A 19,885-nucleotide genomic window follows, 5' to 3' on the forward strand; every position below is an offset into this window, starting at 1 on the left:
ATTCAATGTTTTTTATGATCTTGTCGGTGTGCTGACCAATGGAGATTATGTTCCTGTCAGTGACCTTGATCAGTTTCAGCAGGTATGCATGTGACACTATTCCATGTCCATCATAATTAGGCTGTTGATATACACTAAAGTAATAGTGTGCTGGCAATTAACTTGCAAATGTTGTCACGGTAACAAGGTATAGCAAAATTTGCTTGTGGAACTTTGAATACTTCAGCGTCACAATGAACAGCTATTGGCTAACCTATAACTGCATTGCTGAACAAAAACAAGGTAAATTGATGTTATAGAAGTGAGCCTAGCTTACTTGGTTGGGGGAGTGGAATACAATCCCACCACCGGGGTTCAAGTACCCGAGGACATGAATTTTGGTTTGTATCCTATTTATACCGCCGGGGCCCCTGTTACAGTTTTCCTTCCAAAAAAGGTAAACTACTAATGTGGAGTTTATTATTTCCTATAAGCGTATGATAAAAGCGTGTTGTTAAACCCCTTCAATCACAGTAGAATTCAACATAAGGGGGAGCTAGCGACAACCCCGGTGCACCTAAAGAAAACCCATAAAAAGACAAATTCATCATAAAAATAGCAGGGAAAATAGAAGCATTTTGCTGGCACCAATACATTGCTATCACACTAAAATATTGCTTTTCGATGATGTAGAAGCTTTATAAAGTTATGATCATCAGATGCTTTGCTGCAGTCCAAATAAAAGCAAGCATGTTCTAGTACATTATGACGGTGATGACATAAAAGAAAGATTCTGTTACAGCTTAAAGTGAAGAGCAGGAAAATGTCCGCATTAAAGAAACTCGAGGAGCGGGAAAAATCAGGGGTTCTTATTCCTGATTATTTGATGATGAATGGCTGCCCTGTCCGTGCAGTGCCTCTGAACAATGATGCAGGTCCTTCCGTACAAGCTAAAAGGACATCGCAATATCCTAATGACATAGCTGCACAGAACGGTGAGCTTTAATACTGCGTTCCATCAATGAACTTCGTTGTTGTATGTTTCTCAAAATTCAATTTATTGCAGAATTTGGTGATCGACATTCATTGATTGGGTTCTCACTGGCCGAAGTCCTGTCAAACAATGACGCTGGTGATTCGAAGCAAGAACAGACGGTGCATCAAGGTCAATATTAAACACCTGCCTAGTTTTGCATCACACATCCTCAATACTGTAATTTCTGTTTCATTGCAAGATTATTATTGTTATTACTACTACTATTATTGTTGTTGTTTCTGATAGTTTTGGGGATCAACTTGCTGTAGGACATGGTCAGCCCGATGCTTCTATGACACATGCAAATATCTTAAATGATCAGGGATCACTTTCAGCACAGCCAACTCCGTTGCACAATTTTCTACCAGTAAGTAAAGTTACCTACTGCTATGGCACAATCAACAATTCCATCCTGCATTTTTCCATGAACCACCTAACGATTCCTGGATTCTAGGTTCCAACGGATGAGATGATCACAGGTGCAAGTCTAACTGACGAACAGACTGAATACTTCTCGACAACTGATTCTCTTGGCACTTGTGAAACAGCGGAGAACGTCGTACCTCTCTCGAGGCGACGGTTTCGTGTTAATATAGGCAGGGGCATATCCCTGATAAGCATACAAGTTTGTTGAGATTACATCTTGAGGTACAAGGAAAGTAGAGATAAGATATACATGAGGAGATTACAACCATATACTCTAACCAACCTAGACCGAAACTTATCTCAACTAAACCGGTGCGTGATGCGCCCCTTGGACCTGAACATTATATGGTTTAACACCCTCCCATAATCACAACTTGGACAAGTTGAGATTACGCTTAAATTCTTCAAAACCTCTGGTAGACAAAGCTTTAGTGAAGCCATCTGCAACTTGGTCTTGAGACCGAATATATCCAGCTTTTTTTTCTGCTACTCTTTCTCTGACAAAGTGAAAATCTATTTCGATATGTTTTGTTCTTGCATGAAATATTGGGTTAGCAGAAAGATAGGTGACACCCAGATTGTCACACCATAAGCATGGAGCCTGTTTACTATGTATCCCAAGCTCTTTCAGTAATGACTGAACCCAAATAATTTCTGCAGTAGCATTTGCTAGTGCTTTGTATTCTGCTTCTGTGCTGGATCTAGACACAGTAGCTTGTTTCTTAGCACACCATGAGATTAAATTTGGACTAAAGAACACTGCAAAACCACCTGTTGAGCGTCTGTCATCAAGACAACCTGCCCAATCAGAGTCAGAAAAGGCACTTACAAGTGTTGATGGTGACTTGGTGAAGGTGAGTCCAACACTGAAAGTATTCTTGACATATCTGAGTATGCGTTTTGCAGCTGTCAAATGTACCGTAGTGGGTGCATGAAGGAACTGACATACTTTGTTCACAGCAAAAGAAATATCAGGCCTAGTCAGAGTTAAATATTGCAGTGCACCAACCATACTTCTATACCTGGTGCTGTCCTCTTGATTCAAGAGTTTCCCTTCTGTTAAGGATAGTTTCTCAGAGATGGATAGAGGTGTTGGAGCTGCCTTGCAACCTTGCAACCCTGCTCTTGCTACAAGATCAGTGGCATACTCCTCTTGGGACAAGTGAAGCTCATCTCCATTTCTTTTTACTTCAATGCCAAGGAAGTAGTGCAAGTCTCCTAGATCCTTGAGAGCAAACTCAGAGTTCAAATCCTTGAGCAGTGCTGAAATAGCTTCATCAGATGAGCTTGTGACAATAATATCATCAACATATATAAGTACAAATATAGATGTATTTGACTTGTTGAAAATAAACAGTGAGGTGTCAGACTTGGATGGAGCAAACCCAAGTCCTTGAAGCTTTGAACTCAACCAAGAATACCATGCTCTAGGAGCTTGTTTTAATCCATATAGAGCCTTGTCAAGCTTGCATATGTGGAGGGGTTTTTGTCTATTTTCAAACCCAGGAGGTTGTTTCATGAACACTTCCTATTCCAGAACACCATAAAGAAACGCGTTCTGAACATCTAGCTGGTGTAGACTCCATCCTCTGGATACGGCAATAGACAAAACGAGGCGAATAGTAGCAGCCTTTACTACAGGACTAAAAGTATCCTCATAGTCTAAACCGCACCTTTGTTTAAAACCTTTTGCAACTATTCTAGCCTTATAACGATCTATGGTGCCATCAGATTTCTTTTTAATTCTGAAGACCCATTTACAATCTATAACATTTTTACCTTTGCCTTGACGTGCTGGAACTAAGTGCCAAGTTTTATTTTTGTGGAGCGCCATGTATTCATCTTCCATAGCCTTCTGCCACTTGGGATCGCCTAGAGCTTCTGCAACAGAGTGTGGAATATCTGGTTCATGTGAAACACAAGCAAGTCCAAACTTTGCTAAAGACTTGTAATTTTGGGTTGAGTAACTCCCCTCTGAAGCCTAGTGCGAGGTGGTGTAGAAGGATCAGCAGAAGATCCAGCGCCAGGAACAGTTGCAGGCTCGCTGGGCGAGGACATGCGGACCGGATCTTCTGTGGCCGGCGCACGTGAAGCTGAAGAAGAAGTCGTTGCAGAGGATCCCGATCTAGCAGGGGGCGCATGATTTCGCAATGATTGCGCCGGTGGGACAGGAGCTGCAGCGGGATCTGCACCGGAATCAGCGCCCGTATCCTGCCGCGATGGGCGCCGCGCGTAGCAGCGCGTGTCGGGGCCAAACCGACCAGGTGCGGGGCCAGACGCGGGGCTGGGCGCGGGGTCAGGCGCGGGCGGCTGGAGTTGGCGCTGGTTGGTTGGCGCGGAGCGATGACCGGGCGATCCACCGAGCCGCTGGTGGCGTGTGGCGATGCGGGGCTCGAGGCAGATCGGCCTGGCGCGGAGGGCGCGGATCCCGTGGGGGCCAGGGCGGCAGACTGGCGCAGAACCGATCCCGAGGAGGATGCGCCTGGATCCCAAGGTAGATCCGCGCCGATGATGCTGCTGTTTTGTCCAGGAAGCATAAAATGATGATTTGGGCTGATTTCTTCACCGATTTCTGCACAATTTTTTTTCTGTTGCATCACAAGACTCAAGACCATCACCAGTAAGAGGATTAGTCAACAATTGATCATTAGTGTCTAAAACATCCCCATTGGCACGACCCGTGAGGTGTGAAGGTAGAAGAAGAATCTCCTTTTGAAGAAGGGCTCCGGTGTTGGGATGAAGTTGTGCAAAAGGGAAAACAATTTCATCGAACACAACATCACGGGAAATATAGACACATCCGGTGGATACATCAAGAAATTTTACACCCTTATGTTGTGGACTATAGCCCAAGAAAACACACTGTTTGGATCGGAAGATGAGTTTGCGGTTGTTGTATGGCCGAAGATTCGGCCAACACGCACACCCAAACACTCGTAGAGATGTGTAATCTGGTTTTGTGTGAAGGAGACGTTCTACTGGAGATTCATTGTTGATGACTCTACTTGGCAACATGTTTATGAGGTGGACTACGGTGAGAAAGGCCTCATCCCAGAATTTCAAAGGCATAGAGGCAACAGCAAGTAAGGCCAGCCGACTTCAACTATATGCCTGTGCTTGCGCTCGGCTGATCCGTTTTGCTGGTGAGCATGGGGGCATGACACGTGATGTGATATGCCAACTTGCTGAAAAAAGGAGTTGAGGTTGCGGTACTCCCCTCCCCAATCGGATTGGAGAGCTAGGATTTTGCAATCAAACTTTCTTTCTACTAGTGCTTGAAAGTTGTGAAAAACTTGAAAGACATCAGATTTCTTTTTGATGAGATAGATCCATGTGTACTTGCTATAGTCATCGATAAAACTTACGTAATAAGTGTGTCTGCCAACTGATTTAGGTGCAGGACCCCAAACGTCGGAAAAAATGAGCTCAAGAGGTTTGGTGGAGATGCTTGTAGACACAGGATAAGCTAGTTGATGACTTTTAGCACACTGACATGAATCACAAATTGTTTCACGATCTCGCTCACCAACAAACGGGAGCTTATTCTTTTTAAGCAAATGTTCAACTAAAGAAAAAGATGCATGCCCTAATCTATCATGCCACCGTGTTGAAGAGACTTTGGTGACACCATAGGCTTGTTTATTCAATCTCCTAAGCTCCGAAATCAACGGGTACAACCCTCGAACGCATCTACCTCGATACAAAATTTTCTTCGTGACCTGATCCTTGATCAAAAAGAAAAACGGATGAAACTCAAGGAATACATGGTTGTCAATGGCAATGCGATGAACTGAAAGGAGATTTTTAGAAGCACTAGGGACATGCAAAAATTTTCTTAGACGGATATTTCTATGGGGGGTCACTGAATGACCAACGTGGCTAATGCTCATACCTTCTCCGTTGGCAGTGTGAACTTGGTCTTGTCCATGGTACTTCTCACGAACTGTCACCTTTTCCAGCTCGCTCGTGATGTGGTCAGTTGCACCACTGTCCACGTACCAGTTCGTGTCGATGCCGTAGGAGCCATCAGCAGCACCTGCAACCTTCTCATCTTGTGAGGATTCGCCATCATATTCATAGCGATACCAGCAGTCACGTGCGGTGTGGCCTAGCTTGCCGCAGATTTGGCATCGCGGCGCATCAAGGTTGGCGCGAGGCCTGCCACCACGGCGGCCCCTATTGTTGTTGTTGGAGGGCCGCCCGCCGCCACCGCCGCCACCACGGGAGGAGTTGCCGCCGCTGCTGTTTCCGCCAGATGGCGGCTTGCCCTTGCCGCGCGGAGGTCCACGGTAGCGTGAGCCGCCACCGCCGCGGCCGCCGCCGCGAGAGCCCACATTGGCAGATGACTTGAAGCCCCCACCCGAGTTGTTGTTGTAGAGGGCGAAGAGCTGATCAAAGTTGCTCATCTAAGCGTAGAGGTCATCGATGCTGATGGTGTCGGTGCGCTTGTCATTGGCGGAGACGAGGGGTTGATACTCCATGTCGAGGCCGGCAGTGATGTAGGACACAAGCTCATCGTCATCGATGGGCTTTCCGGCGGCTGCGAGCTCATCGGCGAGTGCTCTCATCTGGGCGAAGTAGGCGGCAACAGATTGCGTCCCCTTCTGCGCCGTGGAGAGAGCAACCCGGATGTTGTTGATGCGGGCTCGAGACTGCGACGAGAACATGTGGGTGAGAGCCGCCCAGAGCTCGTGCGGCATGGCGATGGAGGTAACCTGCACGAGGACCTCTTTGGTGAGAGTATTGAGCAAGTATCCGAGTACCTGCTACCCTTCTTTGAACCAGATCGGATGGAGAGGGTTCGGCGTCTGCTCTTCTTTCCCATCTTTGTCCTTCGTGACGAGGATCTTGATAGGTTCCGGCATGGAGCCGTCGGTGTAGCCGAAGAGGCCAGCCCCTCTCAGCTGCCGTGTCACCTGCGCACGCCACAAGACGTAGTTGGTGCGGGTGAGGTTTTCTGCAACCTGCCCAAGGGAAGCCTGGACGGTGCTGGAGGAGGACGACATGGCTGGCGGTGGATGGGTTTTGCTAGATGCGATGGATAGAGGTGGCTCTGTATACCATGTGAAACAGCGGAGAACGTCGTACCTCTCTCGAGGCGACGGTTTCGTGTTAATATAGGCAGGGGCATATCCCTGATAAGCATACAAGTTTGTTGAGATTACATCTTGAGGTACAAGGAAAGTAGAGATAATATATACATGAGGAGATTACAACCATATACTCTAACCAACCTAGACCGAAACTTATCTCAACTAAACCGGTGCGTGATGCGCCCCTTGGACCTGAACATTATATGGTTTAACAACACTCTAGAAAATGCAATTCTTGGGCCTGAATTGGACATATCCTGTGACAGCCCCAAGAGCTTATTGCAAGCCAAGAATCTTTTGAAACAAGGTAACTGGAGACAGGTTCTGGGAATTAATACAGGAGACTTGAAGCAGGTGATCATAGCATGTGGTAAGGCTGCTGCAGAGAATGATATACATACAGAAGTGCTGATATCTGAGCTACGTCAGCTGGTGTCTATCTCTGGAGATCCAATGCAACGCCTAGGAGCATACATGTTGGAAGGGCTTGTGGCCAGGCTCTCTTTCTCTGGAAGTAAGCTGTATAAATCCTTGAAGTGCAAAGAACCTACAAGCTCTGAGTTAATATCTCACATGCATCACCTTTGTGAGATCTGCCCATTCTACAGGTTTAGTTACATGTCAGCCAATGGTGCCATAGCAGAGGCTATCAAAAGCGAGAACTTCGTTCACATCATCGATTTCCATATCGCACAGGGGAGCCAGTGGATAACTATCATTGAGGCTCTTGCAGCGAGGTCTGGGGGTCCACCATGCCTAAGAATCACTGGCATAGATGACTCAAACTCTGCTTATGCCCGAGGTGGTGGACTGGATATGGTTGGGACAAGATTGCATAGTGTCTCTGCGTCGTGTGGCATGCCCTTTGAGTTCAATGCTGTTCATGCTGCTAGCCATGAGGTTTATCTTGAGCATCTTGATATAAGGCCCGGGGAGGTCATTGTAGTGAATTTCGCCTATGAGCTGCATCATACTCCTGATGAAAGCGTGAGCACGGAAAATCACCGGAACAGGATTATAAGAATGATCAAGAGCCTATCCCCCAGGGTTGTGACTCTTGTTGAGCAGGAGTCGAATACAAACACAGCTCCATTCTTCTCAAGATACTTGGAGACCTTCGAATACTATACGGCAATGTTTGAGTCAATAGATGTTGCTCTCCCAAGGGATGATAAGAGACGGATTAGCACAGAGCAGCACTGTCTTGCAAGGGATGTCATCAATTTAATAGCGTGTGAGGGTGCTGAAAGGGTTGAGAGGCTTGAGGCGTTTGGGAAATGGAAGGCAAGGTTTGCAATGGCTGGATTTAGGCCGTACCCACTGAGTTCGCTGGTGAACAACACCATCAAAACGCTGCTGGATAACTACCACAGTTGCTACAGGCTTGAGGAAAGGGACGGAGTCCTTTACCTTGGTTGGAAGAGTAGAGTATTGGTCGTGTCTTCCGCATGGTGCTGACATGTCTTCAGAAGAAGCTCATGTATGTGCACTGTTTTTATCGTTGAAACTGAACCGTTGAGTGATTTTGTGTTACGTTGATCCACGATATTTCTATAGCCTGACTTATCCTGCCCCCAGTTTCAGATGGAACCTGTGCTTATAATTAAGGGCTTTGCTGCTTGTCGGTTCAGTTACCTGTCTACTCACTGCTCATCTAATTCAGAGGAATCGGCACCAGGAGTTGCTGTGATAATACCGCGACAGCCATAACGTAGAAGAAGGCGTAGTGATCGCCTAAATAAATATGTTTATAGCTAGGAATTTGGTGTGTTGTGGTTTGCCCCCGTTGTAGGATTGACATGATTGTACGTAATATACTGTACTAATTAGAGCATGTTTCGCTAGTAGAAAAAGGGTCAAACGTGAAGCATAATAGTGCCGCTTTGAATTTCAGCCGGCACTAATGTATACAATAGCACCGGTTCGTGGCGAACCTTTACTACCGGTTCATGCCATGAACCGATACTAAAGAGGCTGTGTCAGCCTGCGGTCAGGCTATGGCCCCACCATCACCATTTAGTGCCGGTTCGTACCACGAACCGGTACTAATGAGGTTATGACAAGCTGTTTTTAGTCCCACCTCGCCAAGAGAGAAGGACTAGGAGCGGTTTATAAGCCCTGAGTGCAGAGATGATGAAGAAGAGGCTCAATGCTCACGTTGCTTAGCTTCAAGCCTTCACGAATATGGTAGATTGCACGGAGCTTCGCACAGTGCAGTTTACACTATTCCGAAAGGCTTGAAGCAAATTAACGAGCATTGCACCTCTTTTTTATTTTTACTAACTTATTACAACTCCGGACTTCTTCTGTTATGGCAAAAACTAATTGCACGTCGGCATTTCTTTTTTTTAAACTTTGGTTATAACTCCAGACTTTGACCATCTAGTTTTGCAGAAAAGAAAAAATAGCAAAAAAGAAAAAAATAGCTGGAAAGAAAAAAAACTATAGCTGGAAAGAAAAAAACTATATAAAAAAACTACTCAGAAATAAATAAAAGAAAATAAATATATTAGAAAAGAAAAAACTACTCAGAAATAAATAGAAGAAAAAATAAAGCAGAAAAGAAAAAAAATTATATTTGCTATTTTTCAATCGTTCACAAAATGACCGTGAAATTGAAAATCACTACAAAATGAACTCTGAAAATGTTAAATTTTGGCAAACTAGATGAATAAAACTACTCACAAATAAATAGAAGAAAATAAATATAACAGAAAAGAAAAAACTATATAAAAAACTACACAAAAATAAATAGAAGAAAATAAAGCAGAAAAGAAAAAAAACTATAAAAAAATTGGGGCGCTGGCCTGTGGGCCTGCTAGGCCACAGGCGTGCAATTACAGGCCTTAAAGGCCCAGCAGACTCACAGGGCAACGCGCAGAGTTTATGCCCACAAGCCTGCTATATAGAGGAGTTCGAAGAGGTAGCCACGACTGGGTTTATAAACCAGTGCGGCTGCCCTTCGCCCGGCGAGGTGGGACTAAACTTTGGGGTGGCAGCACGAGGCCTTTAGTACCGGTTGGTGGCTCCAACCGGTACTAAAGGCCTTTCCTATATATACAACACTTACGAAAATTCAGTTAGATCTTCCCACTTCTTTCGTCTCCAACCTCTCGTGCGCCGCTCGAACCCGTCCTCGCCGCCCGTCGCCCGTCGTCCGTCGTCGTCGTCGCTGTCCCCGCCGCCGCCCGTCATCGTCGCCGTCTCGGGCCGCCGCCCCGAACGCCGCGTGCCGCCGTCCGTCGTCGTCCCGCCGCGGTCCCGTACGTCTCTCGCTCTCGCGTATACCCGCCGTGCCGCCGTCCGTCGTCGTCACACCCGGCCCGTACGGCGGCGCCCCCGCCCGTACGTACGCCGCCGCCCCCGCCCCGTACGCCGGCGCCCCTGCTCGTACGTACGGGGCGGCGGCGTACGGGGCCGCACACATACACACATACACACACATATATACGTACACACTACACACACACATACACACACACACACACACATTTTTTACTTATTTTCTGTTTTTTAGAAAAGTTAATTAGATGATCGAATGTTTGATTAATGTCGAATGTTAGATGAATTAGCTAGATAGAAAATTGTCGAACTAGAGATTTGAACTAGTTGAATAATTAATATAACTAGTTTATTTTTAGTAAGAAAATTATCGAACTAGTTTATTTAGGTATATGAGATTTGAACTAGTTCAATAATTAATATAACTAGTTTATTTTTAGTAAGAAAATCGTCGAACTAGTTTGTATTTAGGTATATGAGATTTGAACTAGTTCAATAATTAATATAACTAGTTTATTTAGGTATATGAGATTTGAACTAGTTCAATAATTAATATAACTAGTTTATTTTTAGTAAGAAAATTTAGGTATCTGAGATTTGATGATCTAATTAAAATATTATTTGTTAATGAGTTTTTCTGTTTATTTAATTTTTTATATATTTTGAGTTTATATAAATGTTAGATTAATGTCGAATGTTAGATGAATTAGATAGAAAAGTTAAATATATAGTAATGTCAATTGTTAGAGATGAATATAGTTAGATATATTAATGTCAAATGTTAAATGAATATATATTTGGCTATATATTAATTAATGTTAGATAGTAATAGGTGTTTAATGTTTCACCTATATGAACATAGGAAATGTCATTTGACGACGAAAAAGATTTCATTATGTTAAAAATAGAGTAACGCCTTACGCAAGATGACATGATGTAGAGAGATAAATTCATGCAATATGAAATAAACCTCATCTTGTTATCCTCAATGGCAACGATGCAATACGTGCCTTGCTTCCCCTTTTGTCACTAGGAAAGGACACTGCAAGATCGAACCCAAAGCTAAGCACTTCTCCCATGGCAAGAACTACCAATCTAGTTGGCCAAACCAAACGGATAACTCGAAGAGACTTGCAAAGATAACCAATCATGCATAAAATAATTCAGAGAAGATTCAATTATTATTCATAGATAGACTTGATCATAAACCCACAATTCATCGATCTCAACAAACACACCGCAAAAAGAAGATTACATCGAATAGATCTCCACGATAGAGGGGGATAACTTTGTATTGAGATTCAAAGAGAGAGAAGAAGCCATCCAGCTACTAACTATGGACCCGAAGGTCTGAGGTAAACTACTCACACTTCATCGGAGAGGCTATGGTGATGTAGAAGCCCTCCATGATGACGGCCCTCTTCCGGCGGAGCTCCGGCACAGGCCCCAAGATGGGATCTCGTGGATACAGAAAGTTGCGGCGGTGGAATTAGGTTTTTGGCTCCTGTTCTGATCGTTTGGGGGTACGTAGGTATATATAGGAGGAAGGAGTACGTCGGTGGAGCACTGAGGGGCCCACGAGGCAGGGGGCACGCCCTAGGGGGGCGGCCCCACCCTCGTGACCTCCTCTTTGATCCCTTGCAGTAGGGTCCAAGTCTCCTGGATCACGTTCGGTGAGAAAATCACGTTCCCGAAGATTTTATTTCGTTTGGACTCCGTTTGATGTTCTGTTTCTCGGAAACACTGAAATAGGAAAAAAAAACAGCAATTCTGGGCTGGGCCTCCGGTTAATAGGTTAGTCCCAAAAATAATATTAAAGTGGAAAATAAAGCCCAATATAGTCCAAAATAGTAGATAATATAGCATGGAGCAATCAAAAATTATAGATACGTTGGAGACGTATCAGGCATCCCCAAGCTTAATTCCTGCTCGTCCTCAAGTAGGTAAATGATACAAAGAGAATTTTTGATGCGGAGTGCTACTTGGCATAATTTCAATGCAAATCTTCTTAATTGTGGTATGAATATTCAGATTAGAAAGATTCAAGACAAAAGTTTATCTTGACATAAAAAATAATAATACTTCAAGCATACTAACAAAGCAATTATGTCTTCTCAAAATAACATGGCCAAAGAAAGTTATCCCTACAAAATCATATAGCCTCGCTATGCTCCATCTTCCCCACACAAAGTATTTAAATCATGCACAACCCCAATGACAAGCCAAGCAATTGTTTCATACTCTAACTTTTTCAAAACTTTTTCAATCTTCACGCAATACATGAGCGTGAGCCATGGATATAGCACTATGGGTGGAATAGAATTGTGGTTGTGGAGAAGACAAAAAGGATAAGATAGTCTCACATCAACTAGGCGTATCAACGGGCTATGGAGATGCCCATCAATATATATCAATGTGAGTGAGTAGAGATTGCCATGCAACGGATGCACTAGAGCTATAAATGTATGAAAGCTCAACAAAGGAAACTAGTGGGTGTGCATCCAACTTGCTTGCTCATGAAGACCTAGGGCAATTTTGAGGAAGCCCGTCATTGGAATATACAAGCCAAGTTCTATAATGTAAAATTCCCACTAGTAAATGAAAGTGACAACATATGAGACTCTCTATATGAAGAACATGGTGCTACTTTGAAGCACAATATATGAGACTCGCTATATCAAGGTGCTACTTTGAAGCACAAGTGTGGAAAAAGAGATAGTTGCATTGCCCCTTTTTTGGACCTTCTTTTTTTCTTTGGCCTTTCTATTTTTTTGGGACAATGCTCTATTGAATGATGATAATCACACTTCTATTTATTTACATCTCAATGACTACAACTCGATACTAAAACAAAGTATGACTCTATATGAATGCCTCCGGCGGTGTACCGGGATATGCAATGAATCAAGAGTGACATGTATGAAAATTATGAACGGTGGCTTTGCCACAAATACTATGTCAACTACATGATCATGCGAAGCAATATGACAATGATGGATGTGTCATGATGAACTAGACGATGGAATGTTGCATGGCAATATATCTCGGAATGGCTATGGAAATGCCATAATAGGTAGGTATGGTGGCTGTTTTGAGGAAGGTATATGGTAGGTTTATGATACCGGCGAAAGGTGCGCGGTATTAGAGAGGCTAGCAAAGGTGGAAGGGTGAGAGTGCGTATGATCCATGGACTCAACATTAGTCATAAAGAACTCATATACTTATTATAAAAATCTAGAAGTTATCAAAGCAAATTACTACGCGCATGCTCCTAGGGGGATAGATTGGTAGGAAAAGACCATCGCTCGTCCCCGACCGCCACTCATAAGGAAGACAATCAATAAATAAATCATGCTCCGACTTTATCACATAACGGTTCACCATACGTGCATGCTACGGGAATCACAAACTTCAACACACGTATTCTTTAAGTTCACAACTACTCCACTAGCATGACTTTAATATTATCACCTCCATATCTCAAAACAATTATCATGCTTCAATCTTTTCTTAGTATTCAACACACTCAAAAGAAAGTTTCACAAATCTTGAATACCAAGCATATTATTATTAAGAAAATTACCATGCTATTAATAGACTCTCAAAATAATTTAAGTGAAGCATGAGAGATCAATAGTTTCTTTAAAACAAATCCACCACCGTGCTCTAAAAGATCTAAGTGAAGAACATAGAGCAAAATTACTTAGCTCAAAAGATATAAGTGAAGCACATAGAGCAAAATTACTTAGCTCAAAATATATAAGTGAAGCACATAGAGCAAAATTATAACGCTCAAAAGATATAAGTGAAGCACATAGAGTATTCTATCAAATTTTAATTCATGTATGGCTCTCTCAAAAGGTGTGTACAGCAAGGACGATGATTGTGGCATACTAGCAAACAAAGACAAAAATAATACAAGACTCTCCAAGCAAAACACATATCATGTTGGTGAACAAAAATATAGCTCCAAGTAAAGTTACCGATGGAAGTGGACGAAAGAGGGGATGCCTTCCGGGGCATCCCCAATCTTTGACTTTTTGGTGTCCTTGGATTATCTTGGGGGTGCCAACGGCATCCCCAAGCTTAGGCTCTTGCCACTCCTTGTTCCATAATCCATCAAATTCTTACCCAAAACTTGAAAACTTCACAACACAAAACTCAAAATAGAAAACTCGTGAGCTCCGTAAGCGAAAGAAAACAAAATACCACTTCAAGGTACTGTAATGAACTCATTCTTTATTTATATTGGTGTTAAACCTACTGTATTCCAACTTCTCTATGGATTATAAACTATTTTACTAGCCATAGATTCATCAAAATAAGCAAACAATACACGAAAAACAGAATCTGTCAAAAACAGAACAGTCTGTAGTAATCTGTAGCTAGCGCAAGATCTGGAACCCCAAAAATTCTAAAATAAATTGCTGGACGTGAGGAATTTATCTATTAATAATCTTCAAAAAGAATTAACTAAATATCACTCTTCAAATAAAAATGGAAGCAGTTCTCGTGAGCGCTAAAGTTTCTGTTTTTTACAGCAAGTTCAACAAGACTTTCCCAAAGTCTTCCCAACGGTTCTACTTGGCACAAACACTAATTAAACACACAAAAAAAAACCAAAACAGAGGCTAGATACTTTATTTATTACTAAACAGGAGCAAAAAGCAAGGAATAAAACTAAAATTGGGTTGCCTCCCAACAAGCGCTATCGTTTAACGCCCCTACCTAGGCATAACAAGCGAGGATAGATCTAGGTATTGTCATCTTGATTCTTAATTCTTTTAGCGATGTTATGCTCAAATCCGGGAGGTTCTTTACGTTTCCCTTCATATTCAGAGATCTTGAGATCTAAGGAATCCAACCGCTTATTGCAAAGAGTAATCAACATATTCATGCGGTGAAGATTTACGCTAACCCTCTTAAGAGGTTCCAAAGATTTCTGTAAAATCTTAGTTACTTCGCAAATTTTCTCAAAAACATGCATTTTCTCTTGGGTATGATGGGGCCCCTTTTGTTGAGGTAAAGTTCCTACTATACCTTTTATAATTTCATGCGCGATACTAGGATCAATTTCAATAAAATTGCCTTTGGCAACACAATCCAAAAGTTGTCTATGAGACATATTAAGCCCAACATAAAAGTTGCGAAGCAAAATTCTGAAATTTACTTCTAGGGTGCATTTACGATAAGATTCCATCATTCTAAACCAAGCATCCTTTAAGTTTTCTCCTTGCCTTTGTTTGAAGTGAAGGACTTCAAACTCGGGGGACATAGGAGCAGAAAGAGGACTAGCCATGACAACAAGCAAACAAACTAACACACAAGCAAACAAAGAGGCAAACAGAGAGGGAGGATAGAGAGAGAGAGAGGGCGAATAAAACGGTAAGGGTGAATTGGGGGGAGAGGAAAACGAGAGGCAAATGGCAAATAATGTAATTGTCGGAGTAAATAGCCATGGGTAGCCTAGCCGGCTTCCCCTGGCCCTTCTGAAAAAATTACAAGCTCGTCCGGCTCTCAAGAATCCAAGACGTGGGGCCGCCTTCCCCTTGCCGGCTGTTATCCAGGCCGGCTTTTGGGAGGCGGCCCGACTTTAGCCCTCATGAAGAAAGCCATGGGAAGGCCGACTTCACGAAGCCAGCCGTGAGAAGGCCGACTCCGAGAAGCCGGCTCCCATAAAGAGGTCAAGACCGTACCCCCGAAGTTTGCATCAACCTAACGGCGATGAGACGGGGCATGGCTACAGTGAAGCCCGCCGCCCCCGAATCCCGGAGCACGACTGGCACAGTGCGCCGTACGGGTGGCCATGACCCGTCCGGCGCGGCACTGTTGCCATGTCGACCCTGACGCCATCCATGACGGACTGCCAGCACAGCCCACGGGCGGTGGGTCCCTTCGGGCAGAGAGACCCCGAAGGCGGCCATGCCTCCCCTAGTCGGCCCAAGAGAAAGCCGGCTCCCCGCAGCCGGCTTGCCATCTTCCTCGAAGGAGACGCCCCATTAAGGAGACAAGACACGGTAAGGCTACAGTAATCGCCCTCCAGGCGGCGGTACTGTAGCCACGCTTACCACGACGAGGCCCGCGTCATCAAAATAGAGCAATAGTAACCAGCCACCGACCAGGCCCTGACCAGTGGGGCCTGCCTGTCGACCGAGGATCTGGCAGCCGACGGGACCCACCAGTCGGCGGGCCCCAGCGGTCGGCGCAGAAGCCGGCGAGCGCAGTCACAGACGGCTGGGCCCCGTGCCCAGTCGGATTACCATTGTACCCCCGGGGGGTAGGCCTATATAAACCCCCCGGGGCACCCATGCAAAGGGTTCGACCCTAAGCTAGGTTTAAACACCATACGAGGAGAAGAAGCAGGCTAGCCGTGCCCTTCTTCCTCCTTCCACCCGAACAGCTCAAGGAGCATTGTGTAGTTACTTGTCCATCTAGTGATCATGCGGAGACCCCGCAGAGCAGCAGTAGGGGTGTTATCTCCACGGAGAGCCCCGAAGCTGGGTATGATCCGCCGGCGTGCATGTCTTCGCCTCATCCCGTTTCCAGGCACCGGCGATGTCTTACTGGCTCCCACAATGATAAGCCACCCGTTGGCATATGTCGCACCTACCACCCGACATTTGGCGCCCACCGTGGGGGCAGGTGCACCGTCGTCCGGAGACCTGTTCTGGACGGGAACCCTCTTCCTCCCCAGCGAGCGTAGCCAGCCCGGAACGCCCGATGGCGCTTGCCACAATGCGCTGCAAGGCGTCACCAACATCTGCGCGGTGAGCAGCCTCGCCGATCTCCTCGACGAAACCCGCATCTCCGACGAGCTTGCCTCCGATGCGGGCACCAATCACCTCGCCAACCTCCTCGGCCAGCTCCATGTCTCCAGCGAGCCCGCTGCAGATCTGGAGTCGGTTGGCTCCACCGACCCGATGCCTGTCGACTCCGACACGGCCTCCTTCGACACCTTCCCCACCAACGTCGCGGTCTACAACGACCCGCTTCCTCGGACCGACGGCCGCGATACTGTCACCGCCGAGGTGATGGTCATCGGCCACGGCGGCCCGGCCGACGAAAGCGCCCACGACGCCCCGCACGCGGCGGCCCACGACTTGTCCGTCCCCCTCCCGGCCGATGCCGACGACGAAGCACTGGAGGCACGCCGCCTCGCCCTCCTCGCAGAGGGCCGGCGGCTGGCTTCCGTGAGACGCCTCACTGAGGCCTACCAGCGCGAAGCTGACCGCGCCGCCTTCGGCACGCCGACCCCGGCTGGGCCCGGCCGGGCCGGCGTCGTCAAGCAACGCGGTGCCGTCATCGCCAACACGCTGGGAGTCGACCGCCCGGTCTATGCCACTCCGCTCGAGAACCTGCGTGCCGCCCAAGCGGCCGTGGACGAGCTGGACGGCTTGGAGGCCGAAGAACTCCTCCACATGACCCGGCGCATCCAGCAGCTGATTGACGCGGCCGCGCAGCGGCACGAGGCCGACGCCCACGCGGGAAGCCCTCCCTCGCACCGAGATCACGGTGCGACGTCCCGAACGCCGACTACGAGCAACACCCGCGCGCGGCGCGAGAGAGAGCCGGCGGCCAGCCGAAGCCGGACCCGAATCTCCATCGAGCGAGACGCGGACGGCCATCCCCGAGCCATGGAATGGCGGGGCAACCCGCCTCCGCCTCGAGCCCGTGGAGAGAGATATCCCACCCCGCCGCCAGTGGCGCACCCGACTCTCAGCGGCCGACTAGGTTGCCGTGAAGGAGTCGGCGAGAACGACACCCGCCATCGGATCGACCGCCTAGCGCGATCCCTGGCGCTAGAAGAGGAAGACGATGTCGGCCCGCCTTGTTTCGGCCCCCGCATCCGCGACGAGCCTTTCCCCAAAGGGTTCTCTCTCCCAAGAGACACGCCCAAATACAACGGCTCCGTGAAGCCGGAAGATTGGCTGATCGATTACTCTACGGCGGTCAGTATAGCCAGCGGCAACCGGCGCGTTGCCGTGAAGTACGTGCCCCTTATGCTACAAGGCACGGCGCGGACCTGGCTCAACAGCCTCAAGCCCCTCAGCATCAACGGTTGGCTAGACTTCACCGAAACTTTCGTTCGAAACTTCACCAGCACCTACAAGCGGGCTCCCAAGCCCAGGCAGCTCTCCCTGTGTGTACAGGGCCCAGCCGAGTCCACTCGCGACTACCTCACGCGTTGGGCCGAGCTCCGCAATTCTTGCGAAGGGGTGCACGAGGTGCAAGCCATCGAATACTTCACTGCCGGGTGCCGAGAAGGTACCCTCCTCAAGCACAAGCTCCTCTGCGACGAGCCGACTACCCTCAACGAGCTTCTGGACATAGCCGACAATTACGCCACCGCCGACTCTTCGATGAAGACCGAGCTCTGGGTAGACGCGTCCGGGAAAGTACTCAACCCGGCGCCCAAGACGTCGGCAGGAGATTCCGGCCGACGCCCACACCCGAACGATCACAAGGGCAAGGGCCCTGCGCCGCCTCCCGCCAGTCGGCAGGTGGCCACGGTCGAAGACACGCCGCCTGAGGGGCGGCCCGCGCCCAAGAAGCCCAGGGGCGGCCGGCCGGCTTGGCAGCCGGCTTTCTCCTACGAGCAAACTCTTGATGCCCCGTGCAAGTTCCATAGCGGCGCGAAGCCGTCCAACCACACAACCCGGAAGTGCCATTGGCTCACCCGAATCTCCAAAGGCGAAGGGCTCGCGTCGCCTCCGCCTGCCGGCCCGCTGCCTCCGGCTCCGCCACCCCCGGCTGCTTGGCCCACAGTCGGAGCCGTGCACGACGAGTTCCCCGACGAGCAAGTGACCTACATCGTCTTTACGAGCCAGCTCGAAGACCGGCGCGGCAAACACCGAGAGCACCAGGAAGTCAGCGTGGTCGCTGCAAACTCCGCCGGACACATCCATTGGTCAGAGAAACCCATCAGTTGGAGCCGGGCCGACCACCCAAAGGTGATGCCGTCTCCCGGCTCTTATGCATTGGTCCTGGAAGCCACCCTCGTGACGGACAGACGTGCCGCCTGCTTCTCCCGCGTGCTGATAGACGGCGGGAGCAGTATCAACATCCTGTACCGTGATACCCTGGAGAAGCTGAATGTCAAGACGAATCAGCTCGTGCCAACTCGGACAGTGTTTCATGGCATCGTTCCCAGCCTGTCCTGCGCCCCCATTGGCAAGATCAAGATTGATGTACTCTTTGGGGACAAGGAGCATTTCCGCCGGGAAGCAATCTGGTTTGAAGTGGTGGACCTGGAGAGCCCCTACCATGCATTGCTTGGCCGACCCGCTTTGGCCAAGTTCATGGCGGTTCCCCACTATGCATACCTCAAGATGAAGATACCGAGTTCCAAGGGCGTCATCACCATAGCCGGCGATTACAAGAGGTCCTCCGAGTGCGCTGCAGCCAGCAGCCGGCTGGCCGAGTCCCTTGTGATCGCCGAAGAGAAGAAGATGTTGGACCGGGTCGTGGCCATGGCCAGCAAGCAGCCGAACCAGTCCCCCGACTCCAAGGAGTATGATGCCCAAGGATCTTTCCAGCCGGCCAAGGAAACCAAGAAGATACCCCTTGACCCCGAGCAACCCGAGAGGTTCGCCGTCATCGGGGCAAGCCTGAACAGCAAATAGGAAGGCGAGCTCGCCGATTTCCTCCGTGAGAATCGAGACATCTTTGCATGGTCCCCCAAGGACATGCCGGGTGTTCCGAAGGAATTCGCTGAGCACAAACTACACGTCCGAGAGGATGCCAAACCAGTCAAGCAACCCCTTCGCCGGCTGTCAGAGGAGAAGAGAAGGATTGTAGGGGAGGAGATAGCCCGGCTTCTGGCAGCCGGCTTCATTATGGAAGTTTTCTTTCCAGAATGGCTTGCCAACCCGGTCCTCGTACTGAAGAACAACAACAAGTGGCGCATGTGTATAGACTACACAAGCCTCAACAAAGCCTGCCCTAAAGATCCCTTCGCCCTCCCAAGGATTGACCAAGTGATAGACTCCACGGCCGGATGCGAGCTGTTGAGTTTCTTGGATGCTTACTCAGGATATCACCAGATAAAGCTAGATCCGGCCGACCGCCT

The 19,885-nt window shown here is 47.7% G+C and overlaps 1 protein-coding gene and 1 pseudogene across 1 annotated transcript; one reads left to right on the top strand and one right to left on the bottom strand.

The window, feature by feature from the left end:
* Positions 1 to 6: 6 nt before the first annotated feature.
* Positions 7 to 7,992, top strand: LOC125506038 (scarecrow-like protein 21). Its single transcript, XM_048670922.1, has 5 exons — positions 7 to 974; positions 1,046 to 1,144; positions 1,285 to 1,382; positions 1,470 to 1,547; positions 6,862 to 7,992. The coding sequence occupies exons 1-5, from the start codon at positions 803 to 805 to the stop codon at positions 7,990 to 7,992; spliced, it is 1,578 nt and encodes a 525-aa protein (XP_048526879.1). The 5' UTR covers positions 7 to 802.
* Positions 5,832 to 5,970, bottom strand: LOC125511811 (annotated as a pseudogene).
* Positions 7,993 to 19,885: the final 11,893 nt, after the last annotated feature.

The sequence above is a fragment of the Triticum urartu genome, chromosome 5, assembly GCF_003073215.2.
Source record: "Triticum urartu cultivar G1812 chromosome 5, Tu2.1, whole genome shotgun sequence".
NCBI lineage: Eukaryota > Viridiplantae > Streptophyta > Magnoliopsida > Poales > Poaceae > Triticum > Triticum urartu.